The sequence below is a fragment of the Amaranthus tricolor genome, chromosome 8 (genome assembly GCF_026212465.1).
Source record: "Amaranthus tricolor cultivar Red isolate AtriRed21 chromosome 8, ASM2621246v1, whole genome shotgun sequence".
NCBI lineage: Eukaryota > Viridiplantae > Streptophyta > Magnoliopsida > Caryophyllales > Amaranthaceae > Amaranthus > Amaranthus tricolor.
In genome coordinates, this window is record NC_080054.1 from 31419439 (window position 1) to 31442009 (window position 22571).

The 22571-nt window shown below is 35.0% G+C and overlaps 2 protein-coding genes across 7 annotated transcripts; both read left to right on the plus strand.

Annotated features, from left to right (window-relative positions):
• Nucleotides 1-981: 981 nt before the first annotated feature.
• On the plus strand, nt 982-8858 carry LOC130820823 (uncharacterized). 6 transcript variants are annotated; one of them, XM_057686356.1, is made up of 15 exons: nt 982-1191; nt 1271-1315; nt 1399-1497; nt 1591-1701; nt 4313-4487; nt 4625-4681; nt 4784-4908; nt 5008-5067; nt 5150-5224; nt 5666-5736; nt 6326-6393; nt 7691-7731; nt 7830-7913; nt 8260-8345; nt 8445-8858. In XM_057686356.1, the coding sequence occupies exons 1-15, from the start codon at nt 1090-1092 to the stop codon at nt 8488-8490; spliced, it is 1245 nt and encodes a 414-aa protein (XP_057542339.1). In that variant the 5' UTR covers nt 982-1089; the 3' UTR covers nt 8491-8858. The 6 variants fall into 6 exon arrangements, with proteins under 6 accessions (XP_057542339.1, XP_057542342.1, XP_057542338.1 ...); XM_057686355.1 differs by having other exon boundaries at nt 983-1191; nt 1405-1497; nt 4772-4908; XM_057686354.1 differs by having other exon boundaries at nt 984-1191; nt 4772-4908.
• A 145-nt stretch (nt 8859-9003) lies between these two features.
• On the plus strand, nt 9004-16667 carry LOC130820822 (transcription factor ICE1-like). The gene is made up of 4 exons (XM_057686353.1): nt 9004-12098; nt 14303-14521; nt 16068-16238; nt 16330-16667. The coding sequence occupies exons 1-4, from the start codon at nt 11268-11270 to the stop codon at nt 16411-16413; spliced, it is 1305 nt and encodes a 434-aa protein (XP_057542336.1). The 5' UTR covers nt 9004-11267; the 3' UTR covers nt 16414-16667.
• The last annotated feature ends 5904 nt before the right edge of the window (nt 16668-22571 follow it).

Genomic DNA, 22571 nt, shown 5'->3' on the forward strand with positions numbered 1-22571 from the left:
GTGTCGTAATATGCAATGTTTAAATATTAGTTGATTAATTATAATGATAATTGACGCTCAACAACAGCCAATGAACCCTTGCGGCTTGAATCTTTAATAATTTGGCAATAAGATAATAGGATAGATTGATGCATGTATATAAATTCTAATCTAAAGCTTTCCAGCAAAGACAAGACAAGACTAGCTGTTTTCTTTGATCACTTGTTTTTGAGTATGAGATAAGATGATTATTAAAACAACATATGTAAGTGCACCAAACACCATTCAAGGATTTTTCATTATTTTTGTAAAACTACTTTCACAATTGATAATAATTTTTACAATTATCTAATTATTTATTTGAATTGTGACTTTACTAATTTATTGGCTTAATTTATATTCCAATTATAGTCACCCACACAATTATAAACTACTTTCCCAATCATTAATAATTCTTGCTGCTATACTCACTATTTATTTCAATCTTGGCTTTAGTAATTTATTTACATAATTTTCTATGTAAATACACAAAATATCTTAATTTTCATCGATTGCTATAATGCTATCAGCTTCTTATAAATAAACCAAATTAATTAATATTATACTCAATATACATTCACGACAAAGAATATTTGTATATTTATCACGAAGCATATCTTGTTTTATAGATGTAAAATATTTGCTGATTTGTTAAATATTTTTTTTTTTTACATTTAGGTTTTTTTGGCAAGAAAAAAATTAAAAATTATGTCGTCATGTATATATGAGATTGACTGTTTGTGCTTTGTTATAATTGAAAAATTAATGTAGTCTATTATATTTTGTAATGGAAATTTATAATAAATTTTCATAATTTAACTTTTTTAATCCTAGAAAATAGAACATTTAAGATTGTAAAATGATTTTTTTTTTATTCAATCTGCTAATTGGATATTTGGATTCCTAAGCAACACCATTATCATAATGAACTTTACTAACATAAATGAGTATTAATTTTGATTATTAATGTAGAGTTCCTCATTGGCGGTAAGAGTTCAAAAATTGGTATTTGCAAGTAAGACCTTGGAGTATATAAAGTGTATAAAATGAGTAACTAATAATACGCCATTGATGGAAGAAGAAGGTACACTTGGAGGAAAAATGGAGTTGCTCAAACTTTCCAGACTAAAACTCCATCTTCGTGTCCTAATATCCGAGGTCAAAGATCTTCGAGTAAGCTTCTTTTCTCTCTACTGCTGTCGCTTCTTCTTCCTCTTTCCCCTTCTCTCTCATTTTCTCTCCTGCAAATCAGGAAAGAGAACGGTCTTCAGGGGAGCGACTTCGTCTTTCAATCCTGGTTTTCCTTCTTTTTTTCTTTCAATTGAATCAGTTTTCAGTTTCACAATGACTAATTTTTAAATTTTCGTAACATTTTATTAGAAACAGAAGCAATTGGAAGAGGAATTCGGGAGGAAGTTGAAGGAATTGGAATCTGAACTCGCTTCGTCGAATGAAGCGCGAGAAAAGTTGGAAAGAACAGTAAGATATCTTACTTTAAATTTGCAGTTCAACTGTTTGGTGAAATGTTTGTAAGCAATTTAATTTGTATGTTGATAATTGTTGTTTTAACAGGTGAGTTATCTCCAAAACGATAATGCTTTGCTTGAAATCAAGCAAAAGGATTTGAATGCTACTGTGCAAAATCTTTTACAATCAAGGGAGCAATTTGTTAATGCTTACCAGGTTTTTCTTCTTATTGCGACTTGTTTCTGTGTTTATTAAGAGCAGATTTAGAAACTCGTTGCTTGAGTTTGATAGGGTAAAATTGCTATCCTATGTAATGAATGTTACTATAAGATCTCGAAGCAATGTTGTAGACGGATGTATCCATTTTAAAGACACTTGTTTATAATATATTTGTAATAAGGGTCAATCTAATATTTGTAGATTAAGACTCTGACATTGTTGTTGTACGAATAAGGTTCAAGTAGGTTGAAAGCATTCGGAACTTGTAGATTCTATAGATATTATGTGTGTAATTTAATAAGCATACATGCATTGTAGACAGGAAGAACTAATTATTTCAGAGAAAAAGAGATGTTTGAAGTGACTTGTCTGATTGATTTGTTGAAGTTGGAAACTTGGAATGTTAGGTTTTTTTTTTTGTGTTTACCTCAATTCTCATTGTACTCCTATTTGACACAAGAAAACTTGGTGCATTGGAGTGTTGCATCTGTTCAATGCATTGAATGTTATTTGTGATGTCCTCTTATGTTTATAGAAAAGATTTGATATGGTATGTTAGGACTAAGTGGCTAATAATCTAGGGTATAAGTTGTCACTATATGTTTGCATATATACACTCAAAATTTTAATCATTGAGAAACATACATGAACATGAAACATTGAAATTAAAGAAGAAAAGAAAGAGAAGAACACACCGATTTGGGAGATAGGAAAATCCCTCAAGCAAATCGTTTAAAGACTATAAACCCCCCCCCCCCCCCCCCCCCCCCCCCCCCCCCCGTGTCCAATTTTATTAAACCCTCTCTTTTGTGGTTCTCAATCCTCTCTTACAATAGCTCTCAAACTCCTTTGTGAAGCTCTCCCATTTTTGTTGAAATGAAGCAAATATGTACAAGTATCCCAAGAAATTAAAGTTAGTTTAATTTCAAATCCCGCATACAAAGTGCAGTTGCTCTTCTGAGTACATGGAGCATTGTGTAAAAATGTGGTACGGTCTCGATTGCGGTAACAGAACAATAATACACTTGTGGGAGTGATGCAGTTTTTGTAACAAACAATGATACACTTATGGGAGTGATGCAACCTTGTTTTTACACTATGGATACAACCCAAAATGCGGTTTTTTAAACCTAATAGCGTGGGAATTATCGGTTTGTTTATTTTGAATACCTTTTACAATGCAGTCGATGTGATGTGATGCGGCTTTGTTTTTACTCTATGACGTGGAGTACAAGCTCGAGCACAAGGAGCATCCCCATATATAAGGTTTTGGAACTATACGTTCTCCCCAAGAGTGTTATAGGCTCGCATGAGCATTTGAGTCCCTGCATCCAGAAGTTTTCCTCGTGCTACAGACCATTTTTCTCATCCATGACAACAACTTTGCTTGTCCGAGCTTGTGTAGTATGTGTACTGCATGTCTGACAAGTAAGCTCATCTGAGTTATAAAAAGTGCGTCCAAGAAACTTTGTACATCAGCCCGCATTACCCATTAGCCAACCAAGCACACCTATATAGCACCAAATTTCTTATGCAATACCAAGGTAGGCGCCAAGCTCCTTTGCTCACCAATGCATCCGATGCTACAACACGCTTCTACCAAACCCTTCATTTAACCATAGAGTTCATTATTGAGTCACCACTTAACATGCTATAACAACTCTTGGATAGTTGCCATTACTTGATAAATTTTAAGTATTTTTGTAGCCCTTTAGATTTTTGGTATTGAATGCTTGGAACAGTAATATGAATTATATGTCATTTAGCTAGGAAATTTACTTGACAAGGTTTATGATGATGATGCTTGTCCTACTATAATCATTTTTTCTTTAACAAAATTTATTCACATCCATTACCACTTGGGAGAGTAGTGCTAAGTGGTAATGGCAAGTGGTAATATAAACTACGAAGAAAAATATTTATTTGAGGATGTGAGCAACCGAGCATCATTGCCATGGGAATGACATAATAGATTTTATGAAATCAACACTAAATATCATTCTTATCACCACCATTTATGAACGAGTATCAAACGAGGCGGAGGAACTCCACTTGTAGATCAAATTATATCTTCTCCATGTAAATACAAAAATTTATGTCCTTTGACTCTGTTGCATTTCTAACAATAGTTGCAACTTATTTTGACTTTTGAGATATACCTTAGATCTGGATGGATAAATGGTTGCCTGTTTTTTTAAAATATATTCAGCAACCACCTATAATCTTGTTTACTTTGATTCTCTTCCTAGTTCCCACCCCCAAATTTCCTTTTCTGAGTAAAAACATTGAAGCTGCACATGTTTAGAAGACAGGAATGCAGGATAATAATGCCTTTTCCATGTTGAAATGGTGCACACACCCCAGATAACTTGTGCCATTTTTCTTATGGTAGTGATCTGTTGGCTTTGGTCCAGTTAAATTTTTTTAAAAATGCTCTGAATTTGTTTTGAGTTGCATGTATAATGTGGTAGTTTCTGTTTATCTAAAGCCTAGGTGGTATTGTACACCTGCAATTGTACAACAGTCCCAATGGACAAAATGCATTCGGATGCAGAGATGAGCTTTTAACTATGGAATGAGATTTGTTTTTTTTTTTTTTTTTGGTTAGGAATCAACAAACGATATGAAACGTTCAATTGAAGCAAGAGACCGGAAGCTCAAATATTTCTCAGAGAAGCTGAAGTCTCACTTGTTACTGTTTGATTCTATAGAAAAGGAGGCATTGTGTGTAAAGCAATTTGTTGATAATGTGCGGCATGTAATTAATGACAAAGAGGAAATAGGCATGTAGCTAGTTCAAATTCATTTTTATGGCCTTTTCTGTCTATCTGCTATTTTTATTTTCTTAGTTGCAAAAAGCGTATTTGAATTTTGTTGCATCAATTGCATTTTCACTTCTCTGACTCCTTTTAATGGGCAGTAATTGGCTTAAAAAGAAAGTTTGATGAGCTTCCTGAGGTTGAGAAAGTATTTATGGGTAATTTGCCATTCTCTGTTTTGCTACTTGGTCAAATCTTTTGCTGATGGATTCAGATAGAAACAGTGTTCAGTAATATGTGTCTCGCAGAAAAAATAAAAGAGATGGGAAATAAACTTGGGAATTACAAGGATGAGCTGCAGAGAAAAGACAAGGTCATTTATGAATTGGAAGCAAAGCTTGAAGCAGAAAGGAATAGTAACAAAAGTCAAGCACAATTAGAAATTATATCCTTCTGATTAATGCTGACTGTAGTGCATTTTAAGTAATTGCTTTGAGTCCTTGGTGTGATCTATTTCACAATGTTGCGCTTTAACCACTTTCACCTTCAGAGATCTCTGTCAAAGAAGGATGCTGTTATACAAAATTTAATATCAGAGAAGCAGGTAAAAAGTTTTATTTTCTCATATTCTATGCATTCTATATTGATTCTTAATTTTAACTTTTTCTTACGATATCAATTGACAGGCTCTGGATTCTGAATTGAAGAGTTTAGCAATTGCCTTAAGGAAGATCCAGCATGCTTTCAGAGATATGAATGAGGTCTTTAGAGCAGCTGTCATATTCAGTCTAACTTACTGCTTTATTGTATGCCTACTCTTAATATGTATAGCACCTTCAACAAATATGGATCATAATGCTCTATTTTTTATCAGACACCTATCAGAATTATGCATTCTTATTGAACATTATGAACGTAAAATGCCTAAAAGAGTTCCTCATAGTATTCATTATATCGATAGTGATCATCATACATATAGTAATATAGTTCAATCATTAGGAATTGAAATACGACCTTTAAATCCTTGCAAAGAATCGTTATCTCTCTTGAACTTCCTAACATGCACATTTTTATGTCAACATTTGATGATAAATTCATGATTGTCATGGGAAAATCCTTAAACAATGATACAGGTTCCTCACTTTAGATCCCCACAGATTCTACATTTAACTGCACTTGTAATGCTATGATCCATTTTACAGGATAAAAAAGCATTTTTGTCAATAGCTGAAAGCGCAGAGAAATGTAAGAATCCCGGAGAAGAAATGAGAAGGTTGACAACCTATCTTTGTAACTTTTCATATCTGAGGGGTGAAACTTCTTCAGCATATTAATCTAGTATGCAGAATACATTAGTCTTTTTCAGTATGTTCCCTGCTATAGTTCTGATTTCATTGCGGTTCATGATCAATTTATCAAGCTTAATTAAATACAAGTTGGTTCCAAGCTCTCCCTTTTCTTCCAAAAGCAGGAAACATAAAAAAATATATAACAATCAAGGAAATGAAAGGAACAATGAAAATGTTACACTGATTTATAGGCTTTGATAGGTCCACTCTAAGAACTCTTTGTATACTGTATACATTACAGTTTCTCCACTCACACCCATTCAATTTCTTAATTACGTAAGTTCTAGACTTGTTTGTTCACCTGCTAAAGTTGGGCGAAATGTTTGACAATTGATAGTGGAGGGTGAGTTGTTCAGCTAAAGTTGAGTTGTTGGACTGTTGGCTTAAAAGCGTTCGGATGTGCTTCTTTCCCTATGTTATCTTCTTCTTTCCCTATGTTATCTTCTTTCGAACTTTGTGATTGTTCTAAGTTCTAACCAGTGCTTCTTATTATTATTCATATCGAACGTCCAGGATTGAAGATTCCAAGGTTGACACGAGGAAGGAGTCTGAATCTTTGCTTACTTTGGGAGGCTTTGGAGGTATTATTACCTTATTTTCTGCAAATGCATTGTTATTGGGTTTTTCTTTGTTTCTGTGGTCCAATGTGCTTGTCTAAAAGCCTTTTACTTCTAGATCATGTTCAATCTATTCAAGGATTGCATATTTGCATGTAATTGAATGTTTTTGCTTTTCACTCTTCCAACATCAAAAACTTACAAAATTCCTCAATGAAACAGACTGAAACTATAATGTTCATGTTTGAGATTGTGTTCTTGTGTAACATCTATAAATGGCCTAACTTTGGTTAAGTCCAAGCTCTCTGCCCTATGGTATTGTCATAAATCTGAATAGCATCATCATCATCATCTTCATTCCACTATCCGCCCATAGTAATGGCCAGGGTCTGGGGAGGGTGGGTAGAAGGCAAACCAATACTCTCCTCACAAGGAGCTTGCGATCCAAAAGAGCCCCTCAGCTCCAGAAACGCCGTGCACAGAAAGCCCTCAAAACACAGAACACAAAACAGAGCACAAACTAAGAGGCAAAAACTAACAGGACCAAAGAAAAGAAAAAACAGCTATGGCACCACTAGGGAAAAACTTGTGTATCTACAAGGAAGCTACCGAGACTCCTGGACACGGGTCTTGCGTCTCCAACTACCATCCCATGTCATGTGCTCGAGAGGTGCAGCTCACCCATGTCCTTCCTAATTTGTTCGGACTTGGGTGAGTTGCACCTCTTGGAGGTCATAAACCTGAATCACATGTGAAATTGGTGCATTCTTATGAACAAACTATTGGAATATATATACTTCTGTTTCAATATTTTAGTCTTATCCTTAAATACTACAAGATATTGATCCTTCAAATAAATAGCAGTCATAAGGCAATTGCTAGTGAAGCCAATAAACTGTTCGTGCTCCTTACGATAGTGAAGCAGCAAATGTATGTTACTAGTAAACTTGTTGCATATTTCTGACATGAGTGCAAAAGTAGTTTTAATGGCAAGTTAGAGCATCATAGTTCTTGGTTGGTGCTATGAATGACCCCAACCCGGTTACCCTTCCTTGGAAGGTAATGGGATAATGTTGATGTTTATATTGGTAGTCAATTAGTTCAAGATAAGCAAGATAAGATAGTGGTATTCTTAGTCGAACATTGGTTGATTGGTTCTCCAAAAACAATTTCTTGTTGATGGACATCGTTTCCCAAAAGAGATGACGGTAGTGCAAAGATTTATGGCTTTTGTTTGCTTTCATTCTTCAATAAATGGTGCTTTCACTTTTTGCTGTCTTTTAATAAAATTATTGTGATACTGATACATACTCTTTCACAGAATTTCAAGAAACAAATGAGACAGGATTTCATGCTGAAGAGGCAAGTAGATCTCTTGCTTATGGGACATTTTATACAAGAGAAAGTTGTTTTGTCATGTTTGGTCGTGAATATAATTATTCCAAGTGATTTAATTGTAGCCTGCTAGCTCTAGAACACAGTCAGTTTGTTCTGTACCTGAATCAGCTACTACTGCTCAAACCAAGCCCATTAATGAAGCAAAGGTATAAGAAATCAACTTCATGATCCATATAATTGATTCTGAATTTTCCTTTGCACGAATCTTACAGTTCTTGAGTCATAGTTTAATCTGAATGTCATGATCATCTATGTAGCTATGCAGTTCTGTTGACTAGTTAGGTCCTAGATGTGTTATTCGGTCTAACGTAATTGTCTGTATAATTGATGCTTAAGTCTTATCTGTATCTAGTGATTGAAGCCTTGTGTACTTCTATTGGTGCTTGATTTTTGCTTCTGAATAGGCTCAGTGAGTTTCAATTAGTTCATTTTAGTTATTTCTTAACTTTCATAATTTCTTTTCGTCTCGATAGTATGTTTGCATGATTACAGCATGCCCAGAGGAATCAGAGTGCTCAACAACTCAAGCAGAAGCTTCAGAATGTGCTGGCTAGGTTCCAACTAATCATACCATATAGGTTTCCATTTAACATCTTGCAAAGTTGTTATTTCTTGTGGGAAAGTGCATCTTATATATTGGTTGCCTGAACACCTCTTTTTCTATTGTCTTGAATCAGGAAAAGAAATATGCAGCCTACTATCAAATTCGCGCAAGGCTTCTGAATTAGGTCAGAATTTGCTGAACCTCTTACTACATAAATCTCTCCTGATCGCGGGTCAACCAGCTGGAGCTATCACTTGTTTCCCTACCGAATTTTATCATTGAGGAAGGTTACATATCCCGTAAGTGTCGTAATTGCAAAGAGTGTTTGATCTGGCCTGTAATGTCAATGCTTAAGACAGGTTAGTTAGCTCAGACTTATTCTTTGAGATAGATTTTGCTATATATTGCACCTTCAAATTTTTTTAGGGGATTTGGGGGACGGGTTTTGAACACTAGTGGCAATGCCAATGATCTCAATATTGCGGAATTGCAGTGCGGTAATGTGTATATTCTCTTTATTCTAACATCCAAGCATTAAGGTTTATCACAGACTTGCCTATTTGAAACTGAGAATTGTTTGTCAATACTTGTGGATAGTTGGAACCTTATAGGGCGGAATATATTAGCAACTATCGTCAATATCAGTATACTTTTCATCTCAAAGATTACTAGGTTTCATTATGTGGATTTTTCTAATAAGAAGCACCAGTTTCTTTTATGCATCCTGTATTCAGTATTCAAAGAAGTTTTAAATTGGTAATTTCATGAAGATTAATTACAAATCCAATTTGTAAAAATGGTACACTAAATCTGGTAAGTTCATGATGAAAACCAAGTCAAAACATAACATCATTGAGTCCTCTCCAAGTGGGAATGTGAATAGAATACGATAATATAAAGCAAAAAGTAGAAATAAACCCAATTCAGTTGATGAGGACTGATTATAGACCATGAGTTAATGATAAACCAACTTTATGTAATTCTTCAACTGCTTGATCCTCGTGTATGTTGGACCCTTTATTTTCTTGGTGAGTTCACGGGGTAAAGTTTTTAGCTGAAAACGAGCAGTCTCTTGTCTAGTATGTGTTCGTTTTTGCCTTTGACTAGTTCATCTTAGTCTCTTGTCAGTGATGATATCAAATTAGATTTGTGCCAGCTTGTGTCTGCATGCAGAGTCTTGAAAGTTGCAATCTGTATGGTTGCTTTTCTCTCTTAGATTTGGACATATTCAAGCTCAAAGCCACATGAGTATAATTTACTTCTATGATTCATGCATACAGAAGCATTAGAAATCGTCCTCAAAAGCAGTAATGTACAAATAATAATTAAAATGGGAATGACACGACACGGCTCGTCTCAACAATTTGTTTCGAACTAGACAAAATTAATAGAACTAGAGGAAAGATCTTAAGCCGTTTAATCAAATAGGTTTAATGGATATGACCTTTGTATTTCATGATCAATTAGATGTATTTATAAATAACTCTTGGAATTAATAGTTTTAATTTATTGTTTTTCTTTAACATATATTCTTAATTTTTGAGTTTTTAATTAAACTGTGTCTACTATTGATTCTCAACATAATTTGATTGTTAATTCAATTATAATAATAATTTGTTTGAATTTTGAATTAATGAATTGATTTAAAATCGTAAAATTGTGTGATATAAATTGATAAGTGGGTAACTTATAATCTAATATGTTAAGAAATTGGAGTACATAGGATGAGTTTATGTTGTTTCTTTAAGTAAACAAGTAACAGGTGAATTACTATGTGAATTTGATACAACACGTCCAATAGTCCCCTCTAGTATTACTTTGTTACAATGTGTTTAATATTTATTGATTACTTAATAAATTGAGGTTAAATTAGATTATGTGCCATACATACAGGTTTATTAATAATCATATTAATAATCAACAACTTTCGCATTTTCAAATACTTGTTTGATTTTACTCTCGTATCAAGTGCTCATTGACAAACTCTTTCAACTCAGTTGATGAAAATAGATTTTAGGGTTGACAATCCCTAAGAAATTCAAATATAATCCAAATCAATTGTGAATAATCTCAATGAATTCAAAATATTTTTTAAATCAGCCATTAAATTATCTATTATTTTAAATTTAAATTATGTGTTATTTTTTTAAAATAACAATAAGTTAGCTTGAAATCAAATTTATTAAACTCAATCAATTAATCAAAATTATCGGCTCTACTCATTTGGATTTCTAGTAGAGTAGTGGTAAGATGTGAATATGAGAATACAATTCATCTTGTAGTTTCTTATAATATATTTGGATAATAATTTTTTATAAAATGATTGATTAAAAGAAATTGAAATTTATACATAATTAGTTGAAAATAAAAATATTAGAAAGTTTAAATGAGAAAATGAAAAGTGTTTAGGATGTATTAGAAACAAGGGGTGTACTAGTCTACAACTCTTTCAAATTTATTTATTTTTTGATAGTAAGTCTTTCAAATTTGATTTTATGATATTTTTGTATGTATGATATAATAAATATACAATCAATCAAGTAGGAGTAGTAGTATATACCCGTGACCCGTGAACAAAGATAGCGCGTTCATAAATAAGTAACCACGTGTCTAACTGGGAAGCACCGTGCACGACACTCACCCACCGTGTCATTTAACCCCGCCCTTATCTTCCTATCCCAATCACTCTATCACCCTCAACTAGCGGCTATTAGCCTTACCCGCCCCTCTTTTTTCCTTTTAAATTTAAATATTTAATATATTTCCACCTCCCACCAAAAATAAAAAAATAAATAAAATAAAATAAGCTGCTAATTGCTATAGCCTATAGCGGCCATTAGCTAACTTCTATATCCAGTCATCTTGCATCTTCGTACCTTTTCTGCACTTTTCTCAATCCAAAAAGCCAATTTACCTTTTCTCCTTCTCAATCAAAACATAAATAAAATTAACACAAATGTTGTCAACTTCTAACGGCGTCGCATGCATGGAAGATACAGGAGAACAATACGACACCGTTTCATGGACTTCTCGTCCACCACTTGACGGTGGTGATTGGTATCTCACTGCCGGTAACATTATCAATCCACTACCACTTCAATTAAACCCAGATAACATGATTTTACCTTGTACTATGCAGACCACGTCGTCTTCTTCTTCTCAATTACCTCACTCTTCTTTCCTCAATCCACTTGAATTTTCGTCTTTCAATTTCTCTTCTGAACCGGGTTTGGCTTTTCTTCCTCCGGTTCAGAATCATCAGCCAAGTTCCTATTTTGAGCTTTCCGGGTTTGATAGTATTGATCCCAACAGGGTGAAAATGTTGATGCCACTTGATATGGGTCATACTAATGGCCTTCCTCCCGTTGAGCCCAGTTTGTTTCAAAAACAGGCCATGATGGGCTCGGGTTTGACAGGAAAGAGGAAAAGGGATGTTGTTAATGTTGAGGAGGATGAAGTGGAAGGGAGTTTTGGGGTTCCAATGATGAATTATGATACTGATGAGCAAATTGAGGAAGCTGATGGTGAAGGGAATACTGTTGGAGTTAATAGTGCTAATAATATTAATGATAGTGATAATGGTAATTTCAGTTGTGATTTTGATGGGGGATTTTCCAACTCGAAAACAAATAGTATTGTCACAGGTGGGGTTGGGGAAGGGGAAGGGAAAGGAAAAGGGAAGAGGAAGGGGTTGCCAGCCAAGAATTTGATGGCGGAGAGGCGGCGGAGGAAGAAGCTTAATGACCGTCTTTATATGCTTAGGTCGGTCGTGCCTAAGATAAGTAAGGTTAGTTTTAATTAAGTTAATCTAATTTTGGTTTATAATTAATGATTTGAAGTCTTGTGTTTTGGTACACTATTCATGTCTACCTGATAACAATATATGAGTGCTCTCTGCTTGTTTAATTATGTGTTATGGTGGCTTATTCTAGTTTCTGATCCGATAAAAATATAGCTCATCCTCTTATATATGAGAGCACTAGAAATGATTCTCAGTTCTTCATGATTATTTGCATCATATGATTATAATATGAACCAAATTATGTGGTTCTAATCCGTGATGTTAGCATCAGGACTTTTAATACTTTTTTGTAATATTTTTGAAACTCTTGACATTGGATAAGGAGTTTCAAAATTCAAACAGTATTTGTGAAAATTCATATACTTTGTAGGAAAGTAATAAATCTTTTCTTCATGATAGGTAGGCACTGTTTATGGGATCACTTTTCATGAGTTACACTGTCTCCATTGTATAATATGTGCAAGGGTGTTCTGGATTGCCTTGCTATTACAAACTTAAGATGCATCCTGTCATTGTATTTGAGGTCTTTATAGAAAGCTGAAAAACACACTGGTTAGGAAAGTCATAGATTGAAAAAGAAGCCTAGAAGAAGAGGTAGGTCAAAGATAACGTGGAGATATATGTGATTTGTAAGACAATAGATTATAATGAATGGAGAAGAGATTATATGTGGACGATTATTTGATTGTATGTTCTTAGTTGTAGATTAGTGCTTATTGAAGATGATAGATAAAGATGAATTAAGAGAATGAATGTGGACGATTATTTAAATTAGAATAAAAAATTAGGACCAAATAAAGTCTACTCTCTGATAGAAACAATCTCTCATGGTGATTTCTTTTTATTCATATAGGCTTTGGCATTGTTGTAGCTATTGTTGTGTAGTTTTCTATGGTTGTTTTTAGACCTGGGAAAATTTGATCCGACCCGAAAATGAACCCGGGACCCGACCTGACAAAACCCGAAGCCGCCCGACCCGAAAGCGACTTAATCCGAAACATGACCGACCCGATAATTACCCGACCGAAAATGACCCGACCGGAAACCGACCCGTTTTGACAGATTTAATATCAATTTTTAGAGTAATTTCAATGTTAGAATTCATTTCAAATAAAATTTTAGTTTTCAAAGTATCTCAACATATTGAGTATATCACTTGAACCCTAAAACACATCAATAGATCTCAAAAAACACGTATTTAACGTCTTTTTAACCATCGTAATTATTTTTCTTTAAAAACAGGACGTTATAATCATCTTAATTGAATACATGTATCTTGTTAAATCAGTCAAATGAGTTTTTAATTCTTCTACATTTCAGTAAGTAAATCAATATAATTTATACGAACGTTTTGCACGTTGGAATGAGCTTTTCAAAAAACGAATGTCGCTACCCTAAATTATAAAACGCATATCTTATAAGACGAAATAAGTACTTAGTTAGTTGTATATCTTTCCAACATGAAAATTGTGAAGATAATTTTAACTTCATTTTTATCTAACGTTACAATTATAATAAACAAAATATCTTTTATAAAGCGCGTATCTTACAAGTCTTTCAAAATAAGTATTAATTCCCCTATTTTTCTTGCACTTAAATGAACCTGACATACCAACTATTTTTTGAAAATCGTACATGTAATTTCTCTAATGATTTTTTTTAGACATTTTAATGATTTTTTTTTTATGTTGAATTAGTCGATTGGATATTCTAATGTTTTATGGTAACCCGTTGGGTCAATCTGTACCTACCCGAAACCCAGAGTGATCCGACCTAAAACTGACCTGATCCGAAACTGACCCGACCCAAAAATGACCCGACCGAAATTGATCCGACCCAAAACCCGACCGACCGACCATTTTCCCAGGTCTAGTTGTTTTATTGGCACCTAAATGTTTTCCAGAATGAACAGACAGCTCTGATACTATTTGTTTCATTTTTTTATATTTTGCAAGACTAGTAAAGTTGTAACCCCCATTTCATCAACTGTGATCGTCTTCTTGATGTTGAGACTATTTTCCCTTTACATGTATAAATAAAACAAAAAGAATAAAAGCAAAGCCCCATCTGTTCTCAATCCCACCTCCTTGTTTCCTTGCAAAACTAATGTGGATATATAATTAAATCAATCCTCTTTGCTAAACAAAAATGTCAAAAAGAGTATTTGCTAATCAATATAACTCCTGCAGATGGACAGAGCCTCTATACTCGGGGATGCTATTGATTATTTGAAAGAGCTCTTGGAGAGGATCAACGAGCTTCACAATGAATTAGAGTCGTGTAATCAAGGCCCTCTGATGCCGGCTAGTTCTCATCCTTTTACATTAATCCCACCCACTCTACCATGTCATGTTAAGGAGGAACTTTCACCCAGCTCTTTGCCCGGCCTCAAGAATCAGCATGCGAGGGTAACTTCACGAAATGACTATTGGATAATTGTTTTTATTACTCATTTTTGTGATGCTTGGTTTTCCCTTTTATTTCGTTTGTTTAAAAAGATTATTTGATATGTATTTGATAATCTTTTTCTACTTGTTTTCTTGTGCGAATTATGAACAGTGACATGAACTTCTGGGTTAAGTTTGTTTCCAGCACACATTACTTTAACAAGCTAACCTTCCATCCTCAACTTTACATAGAAGATCTTGTTTCACGCTAGGCGAGATCCATAGGAAAATCTATGGAGTATTCAGGACGCATAAAATAAAAAATTAGTAAGACATTTTGATTGTACGAAACAATACATTTGATGTCTAGCCGTCTAGGAAGGCGTCTATTACAGATAATCATGAGGTTTAAAGGGCGTTGATTCCTTTCATTTGCCATTGCTATTCAATTCGACCATAGTGCAAAAACAAGGCCGCTTCGCTTAATTCGCGCTGTAAAAGCTATCAACAAAACAAACCGATATTTCACGCGTTGTAAAGGTGTAAAAAACCGCATTTTGGGCTGTATCAAGGGTTATCTCATGCTTTTAACCGATAGATAGGCATTAAGATAACCGGATCACTATTCCATTTTTGTGATCGCCTCCGGTACCGCGTTTTTGCACAATGTTAGACTTGAAGATATCTGTTATTTCATGGATTGTCTACTTCGGGTTGAAGGTCTTTTGTCTCCACTGCTTCCAAAACTTTACAAGTCAAATCTTCTTTTAGCCCTTAGATTTTGTTGGCTAATATTATAATAATAATATTTCATTTTCTACTTAAACCTGATTAAGTTAAGTAGATGCTGTCTACACTCAAACACATCAACGTTGTAGCCACTCAATGTGATGATGCTATGGTCCTGGGTTCCGTGCCTCTATATTAAGGTTACTGCTGCCAGTGAAAGTCTATGCTCGGTAGATGATAATTTAGGAACTACTTCAATGTCTTTTCTTTTTTCGATGATAATTTCTATGCACAAGAGTTTGAACAAGCCAGGCTTGGCAACCTTTATCCTCCTGTTTACTGTTGTTTGTTTGATTGTAGAGAATGCACATGTGTATTTGATCATATGAACAAACTTTTAAAGGGAAAGTAGGAAGGTTGATCAATTTCAAGAGGTGTTTCTGCCTTGTTAGCAATAAGCATTAGTAGCAATTATTTTCACCTCACTTTGGTGATGTGTGGGAATTAACTTATGTGAAATATAACATGGTTAAATATGATTAATATGCAAATCTATTTGTGTGAGGAAATATTGTTAAGGATTACCAAGTAAAAGCAGTAAAAGCTAACTGCTTTTTGTAAAACAAATATGAAGTCTAAGGATTGTCTCTGAAGAAGGATGGCTCAATGGCTTGACTGAATTCCCATCCTGTTATATCCAACCTTAATCATCCTTAATATACTAATTTTTTCCTTGCCATTTCATATTAACATTTGGAATTTTTGTTATACAGTTTGTTCTCTTTCTTTGAAGATTTATTAGAAACTTGTTCATATTGCATTCATTCACTCTGTACAGATTGAAGTCAGTGCCAGAGAAGGAAGAGCGGTTAATATCCACATGTTTTGTGCTCGTAGACCTGGTTTGTTGCTATCAACTTTAAGAGCTTTGGACAACCTTGGATTGGATATACAGCAAGCTGTTATAAGCTGTTTCAATGGGTTTGCTTTAGATGTCTTCCAAGCCGAGGTAAACAACATACTTATAAACAAATACAAAGATGATTTTCTGTTGAATTGTTGATACCGGACATGAATTGACAACCTGTGTTTTGTATCAGCAATGCGGGGAAGGGAATGAGATTTTGCCAGAGCAGATCAAAGCTGTGCTGTTGGATTCAGCAGGTTTCCATGGTGTGATGTAGGAACCTTGGGCTAAAATTCTGTAATATATTTGTCTCCTTTTACTGCCTGCTTACGGTCAATCAGTAATGAATTTTCATTTGATTATTATCTGATGAAATATGTACTTTATTTGTACTGCTTGGAAAGGAGTAAAAGCATTGATTTTCTCCCTCTTTTCCTGCATTCAATTGGCTAGTGGCCACAATTTCACTTTTTTCATTTGAGCATGATCAAAGCTGAAGTACAATCTATCAATGAAGAAATTTTTTCTTTGTAGTAAGGGAGCAAATATTTTTATGTGACTCCTTAGCTTCCTTTTCATCAGATGCTTTTGGATATCTATAGACTATTACTCATTACTCACGATACATATACAAAGAGACCTAAGTCATTGAGTTACCTTATTAAGTGAATGATGTTTACTTTTCAGTCGTTCATAGAGTAAAATTCAAATTCCATGTACTCGGTTTTTTTGCTCCTTGCACTTTCCAGAAAAATCAGTGTTCTTTCTTGTTCGCGCAGTTTTCTATATTAGCAGTCCTTTTTTCACTATACTCCTATTACGCCTAGTGGTCCCCTCGTTAGTACGATGATGGCATCATGAACATGTGGTGTACTTTTTCCCACTCTTTTGGTCCTTTTACTCCAAAAAGATGGGGCCCCTCATATTTCTTGGAACATGTGGAAGCCAAACCCCATGTACAAAAAAGACATGGAGTTTATAACAAATGATGACTTCAAGGATCAAGCAAACTCACTGGAGCTGCATGACGAATACCGTAGTACAGAAAGAAGAAGCGAGAAGTATGTGAATTCACCATTTATATACTATTTTATTCTTTTCACTTGTTTGCAGTAGTTGCTCACTTCATCTGTAATCCTACACAACTAATGCAAATTTGACCAGCTGTATTGTGCTATAGTAATACATCAAATAATTACTAATCATGTTGGATTTTCAGTAATGCTATTATTTAATAAAAAAATGAGTACAGAAAAATTTTCCCAGTACAAGGTGTGTAATCTAAGTTGGGAAATTCAGCTTCCTGGTATGTGCTTCTCAAAGCCTAGAACAATCATAAATGCCTGTTAAAAGCTTTCTTAACAGTGTTAATGTAGCTAACTTTAAAGTCATTTTTACTAGTATCATTCTATAAATGAAAATTCTCTGTTATACTACTGTAGTTTACTAGTGATTCTAGATAGGCTCATCACTTGATACATTTTGCTAGTGGAGTACATATATGCTATCTTTTGAATTATGGAGATCCTCTTTGATCTTCAGCTTGTAGATCAAAGCAGTGTGGCACAGTGGAAACTCTTCTATTGGACCATTTATTGAGCCATCTGCTGCATTTCGTCTAGTCATTGCTTTTGTACTTTATACCATCCAATCCTTGATAAGCTGCTAGTATGAGTTGCTTACTATCTAGGCATAATGTTAAATTTTGGTGACTATTAATTGTCATCGGCTACCTGATTATTTTTATTTGTATTGCCTCCCCCGCTTATTGAAAAAAGAATGTAGCTGGTGAATTACTTGTCTAACATGGAAATATTGAAAAGGTCCAATTCTATGTGTGTAGGTGTGGAAGTTTTTTTTTGTTGCAACAGATCAGTAAAATTCTTTTTGTTAATACAAAAGGAAGGTTGAGTACAAAAAAAAAAAACCTTGCTTGGTGGGAGTCATTTGTAATGTAATGTTTTTGCTGCAGCTATAGAAGTGCATGCAAATTGTAAATGTCTGAATATTATTTGACATTGATGATGAAAGGTGGGCGTGGTTTGTTCAGTGATATGAGCTGTTCCATTAAAAGGCCTTTGGTTGAGCCTTATTGGGCTAGTATATGTCAATTTACAAAGTTTAGAAAAGGGTGCTCTCGTCCAGCTGAAGTATCCATCACAGAGATTTAGATACTTCTGCTCTGGTATGCGTGAATATGGTGTAATTGGTGTGTGTTTTTGTGTACTTGGCTTTTGCTGCATAATCATGGGCTGAGAACTAGTATCTGAGAACTTGCCAATCTGCTACCATATCAAGAAAATCATTTTACAACTGGTAATTACATTAAGTATATACTATGAAAGCCAAACCTTTCTAAGATTACAATTGACCGTCCAAGCTAGTATTCTTATTTTGTACATTCTTGACAATTTGTAGCTATATGCAAGGACATGCAGGTTATAAAGTCTGCTAAGCTTGGTTCATTGCTGTTCAAGGAGAGTACAACAGAAGGCCAGAAGCCCAGCATCTTGCAAGTTTTGCAGCTTTATGTAATTCTTGTATCCATTACATAAGAGTTATCCTTCCCGATTGATTGAAGGTTTATATCTTTGTTACACTATACTCTGAACCATTCAAATTCATATGCTGTTGTTACCTTCAGTCATCATTATTTTTAAGTAATGTGATAATTGCTTTATTAGTAAAATCTTTTTTGTTTCCGGTATATGATATTTGATATTTCATTGAAATGTTGAAAGGTTTTTATAGAAAGGAAGTATTTGACATAGATGATGTACGTTTTAGAAGTATCTGTCTATTTGATATACTCACTCTTCCCATGATTTTTTTACAGGCAAGTCAACTTTATATCCTTTGATTGGGGTATTTCTAGCCCTGAGATATTCAATTGCTCTGCTCCTTACAAACGTCACCTAGAATGGAAACTTTCTGCACTAGCCTTCGGCCCTCCAAGGTTTTATGAAACGCCTTCTAAGTCTCAAGGTATGATTCGTCTCACTAAGGAATAAGTGAATGAGCCATTAACCTCTAGAAGGTGTTTTGTTTGAAAGACATGAAAATTGAGACTTGATATCGAGACGTTATGACTTTTCAGTCTCAAGTCTGTTGTTTGCTCGGAGAGATATGAAGGTGAGACGGGAATATTATGAAGAGAAGGCAGTTTTACATAAAAGTCTCAACTCTCATATCTCTCAAACAAACATATATCCTCTATTGAGCAAATGAAAAGCGGAGTACTGCCAGTGTGTGAATATGGGGATTAGTGAATATATTGATAGTGAAATTCGTGATCTGATCATTGAAATTATGATCATATATAAATCCTTTATATGGTCCTCATCTTTTCTGTTTTCATTATCAGTGAAACTATGTCACTTTTTAACACCAAAAATCATTCATTATAAGACCATGAACATCTAAGAGGATTCACCTTCCTCTTACTGCTCTCTTTCCTCCTCTTAACTATCCTCTTGGATGTGTAGAGGAATTAACAATCCTCTTGGCCAAGAGGATTGGTCATGATCCTCTCCATGAAAAGGATGTAGATGGATGCAAGAGGATTGAATAGGACAAAAAAAAATGAAGGCATTTCTACGTTGGGAGGGAGAAAAAGGAGGAAAAAAAAGAAAAAAAGTATTTGAGCCGAGAAAATTGGTACACTTGGCAAAATTTGATTAGTTGAATTTAAGTTTGATTTTTTTACAATGGTATTATTTAAAACGGTCATAAAAAAACTGTAAAGCAAAATTTCAAAATAATTTCGCCAAACGGCTATATTTTTTTCTCCATAAAATGAACCTAAATTTGCCTATATTTCACACATTTTAATTTTTTGGTCTTTTCTCTCTCTTCTATACTATCGATTTAAACTCATTTTCTTGTTGACAATTCATTCACATTATCATATCTTTAATTATAGATCCAAGTAATTTAAATTATGGAAGAAATTTCAACTTTTCATACTATTTAAACCCTTAAAATAACTCAAATACACCCCTTTTTGATCTAAATATCATCAATAATCCTTAATTTCAAGTTGTTTTATAAAATATGAAATTATGAATATTTTTTTGTGGGTTGCAAGACTAATAATTCACTAATTAATTTATTATACAAAAATTGAGTAAATAATATTTATCATTTAATAATTACACAAATTACAATTATTAAATTTGGATAAGAAAAATAATGTGTGGTGGGGTGTATGTGAATAGGAGAGAGAAAGTGAAAAGAGGATGAAAGAGTACTCTTGGATGTTGGACAAATTAAAGAAATAGAATGAGAAAGAAGATGTAAATAGTGAAAATTGATATGGAGGAAAGAGAAAATAATAAATAGAGAAAAAAAGATAGAATTGTGAAGAGGATATATATTTGTCCTCTTCATTGTTCATGCTCTAAGTGTAGAGTATAATTTCATCAAAACCTATATAGTAGATAGTAGGTAGTCAACAGTAGAGATATTATTATTAGGATTAGAAAATTTCAACACAACCAGCTGTTTTATAATGACTCAAATACGTCGTCGTTGTAGTTGTATTTATCTGTAAGCAAAATTTGTGACGGTGAAATAGGCATAAGATTTGGCGCTCTCGTCTCATATCGTCCAAGAAGAGTACTATCCGCTATCATATTCATTGCTAAAGTTAATATGATATGTATTGAGTATTGACAAGTCCACCACAAAGTAAAAAAGTTGTTAAAATTCCATGTAGCTCACGGCATCTTATTTAGTTGGCCCACTACTACTTTCTACTATTCCTATTACTCTTCAACACAATAAGCTCAGATGTTGCCGAAGCTTGTACATCCATTATATTGGTATTTGCAATTGAGGGTGATATTTTTTCACACGATATGTCTCAATCAGTAAAGTGTCTTTTTCACGCGATATATATACACATACACACACACATAGTCAATCCAAATACACAAAAACGTAACGCTAATGCTCATGACCATCATCTACCCTATCCAACTGAGTTGGTCTCCTACGCCTCCTGCGGTTGTAAGAGGCGTTCGTGTGTCGCTCTGCAGAGGAGGAGACTGGTACTGTGATGGCTGGGATGGCCCAGCCTGCGAGATCCCCGCAACGTTAACGGGGTATGAAAGGTCCATCTCCTCCAAATGATAGTCATAAGCAGGAGATGAGACGTGCGCATCGGCGGTAGCCGGTGATGACTCCGCAGCGACTTCTGGTATGAAGTGCTGGAACTGCGTGCCAATGATCATGCCTTGCGCAATCTCCCTCACCGGCTCCTTGTGGCTGTACCGCATCACGGCTGCCGCACCTTGTGCCTGCAATTAATATGTAGTTAATGTAATATTATATTATGTAATCGAAAACTTAATCCTTTAAATGCAAATGAAGACTTACAAATTGGGTCATCGTAGGCGCAGTAAGAGCATAATGTGACGCTGTGATGATGCCACGTGGTGTCATCCATCGGCGAGTGATGGAGAGGGACCATGGCATGTAGTCAGGTGTAGTAGGTGCGCCATGAACATCGATCGGCGCACCTTGGGCCAGCAGCTCAAGTCTATGATCCCAACGAGTGATGTGGCATCAGTTGATCTCAGTCCAGTTCGCCGTACCCTGATTCTTGCGCGAAATCAGGTGCTACTCGGGTTCAATATCGCAAGGCGGTGGAATGCCCCGTACCAACCCATATTGGCGCAGTACGCGCTCCGGTAGATGTACTTTGACAATGTCGAAGCATATGAGTGGCACAGAAGCCCTCCACGCATCTGACTGAATTCTCGAGTGCTCGGGCACAGCTGCGTAGGCTTCGGCATGGTACGGGTCCCACAAAAACTTTAATAAATGTTATGAAAATGTAAATGATGTGTTAATTAAATTACAGTAATGTTAATGAGTACTGAAATATGTACCTGATTGGGTCGCAGCAGGTCTAATTGATCTTTGGTAGAATCCTAGATCGGTCCAGGTTTTTCTGCGCGTTCGGCGTGAAATTCCACCTTGAACCATATGCAACATCTGGTAGGGGTTGTTGAGGAGGAGCAGCTTCACCACGACCAACGCTTCTATAAGGTTGGCCGATAAGAATATGCTCCCACGCCCACAACTAACGATTGCAAATGTAATTAGTATGTCCAAATGTGGATAAGAATTAAATGTTATTGTTATTACCTGTAATATGACTAGTGGTCCTGCAATCTCCTTGACGTTCTTATGGGCAGCACCACATAGCCTCTTGTACAAGTATCCTAGGGCTGCGGAGCCCCAGCTATACTCGGCGATGCGCTCCCAGGGGTCGTCAAGTAAAGTCTAATATAGGAGTTGTATTTGGTTGCTTGTTTTATCAGCAAACAAGACAACTCCTATCAAATATAGGAGGTACGCCTTTGCGTACCTCGAAATGGTGCCCTCATCAACACCTTCGGGGAGATGCGAGAAGGTCTGAACCAACCA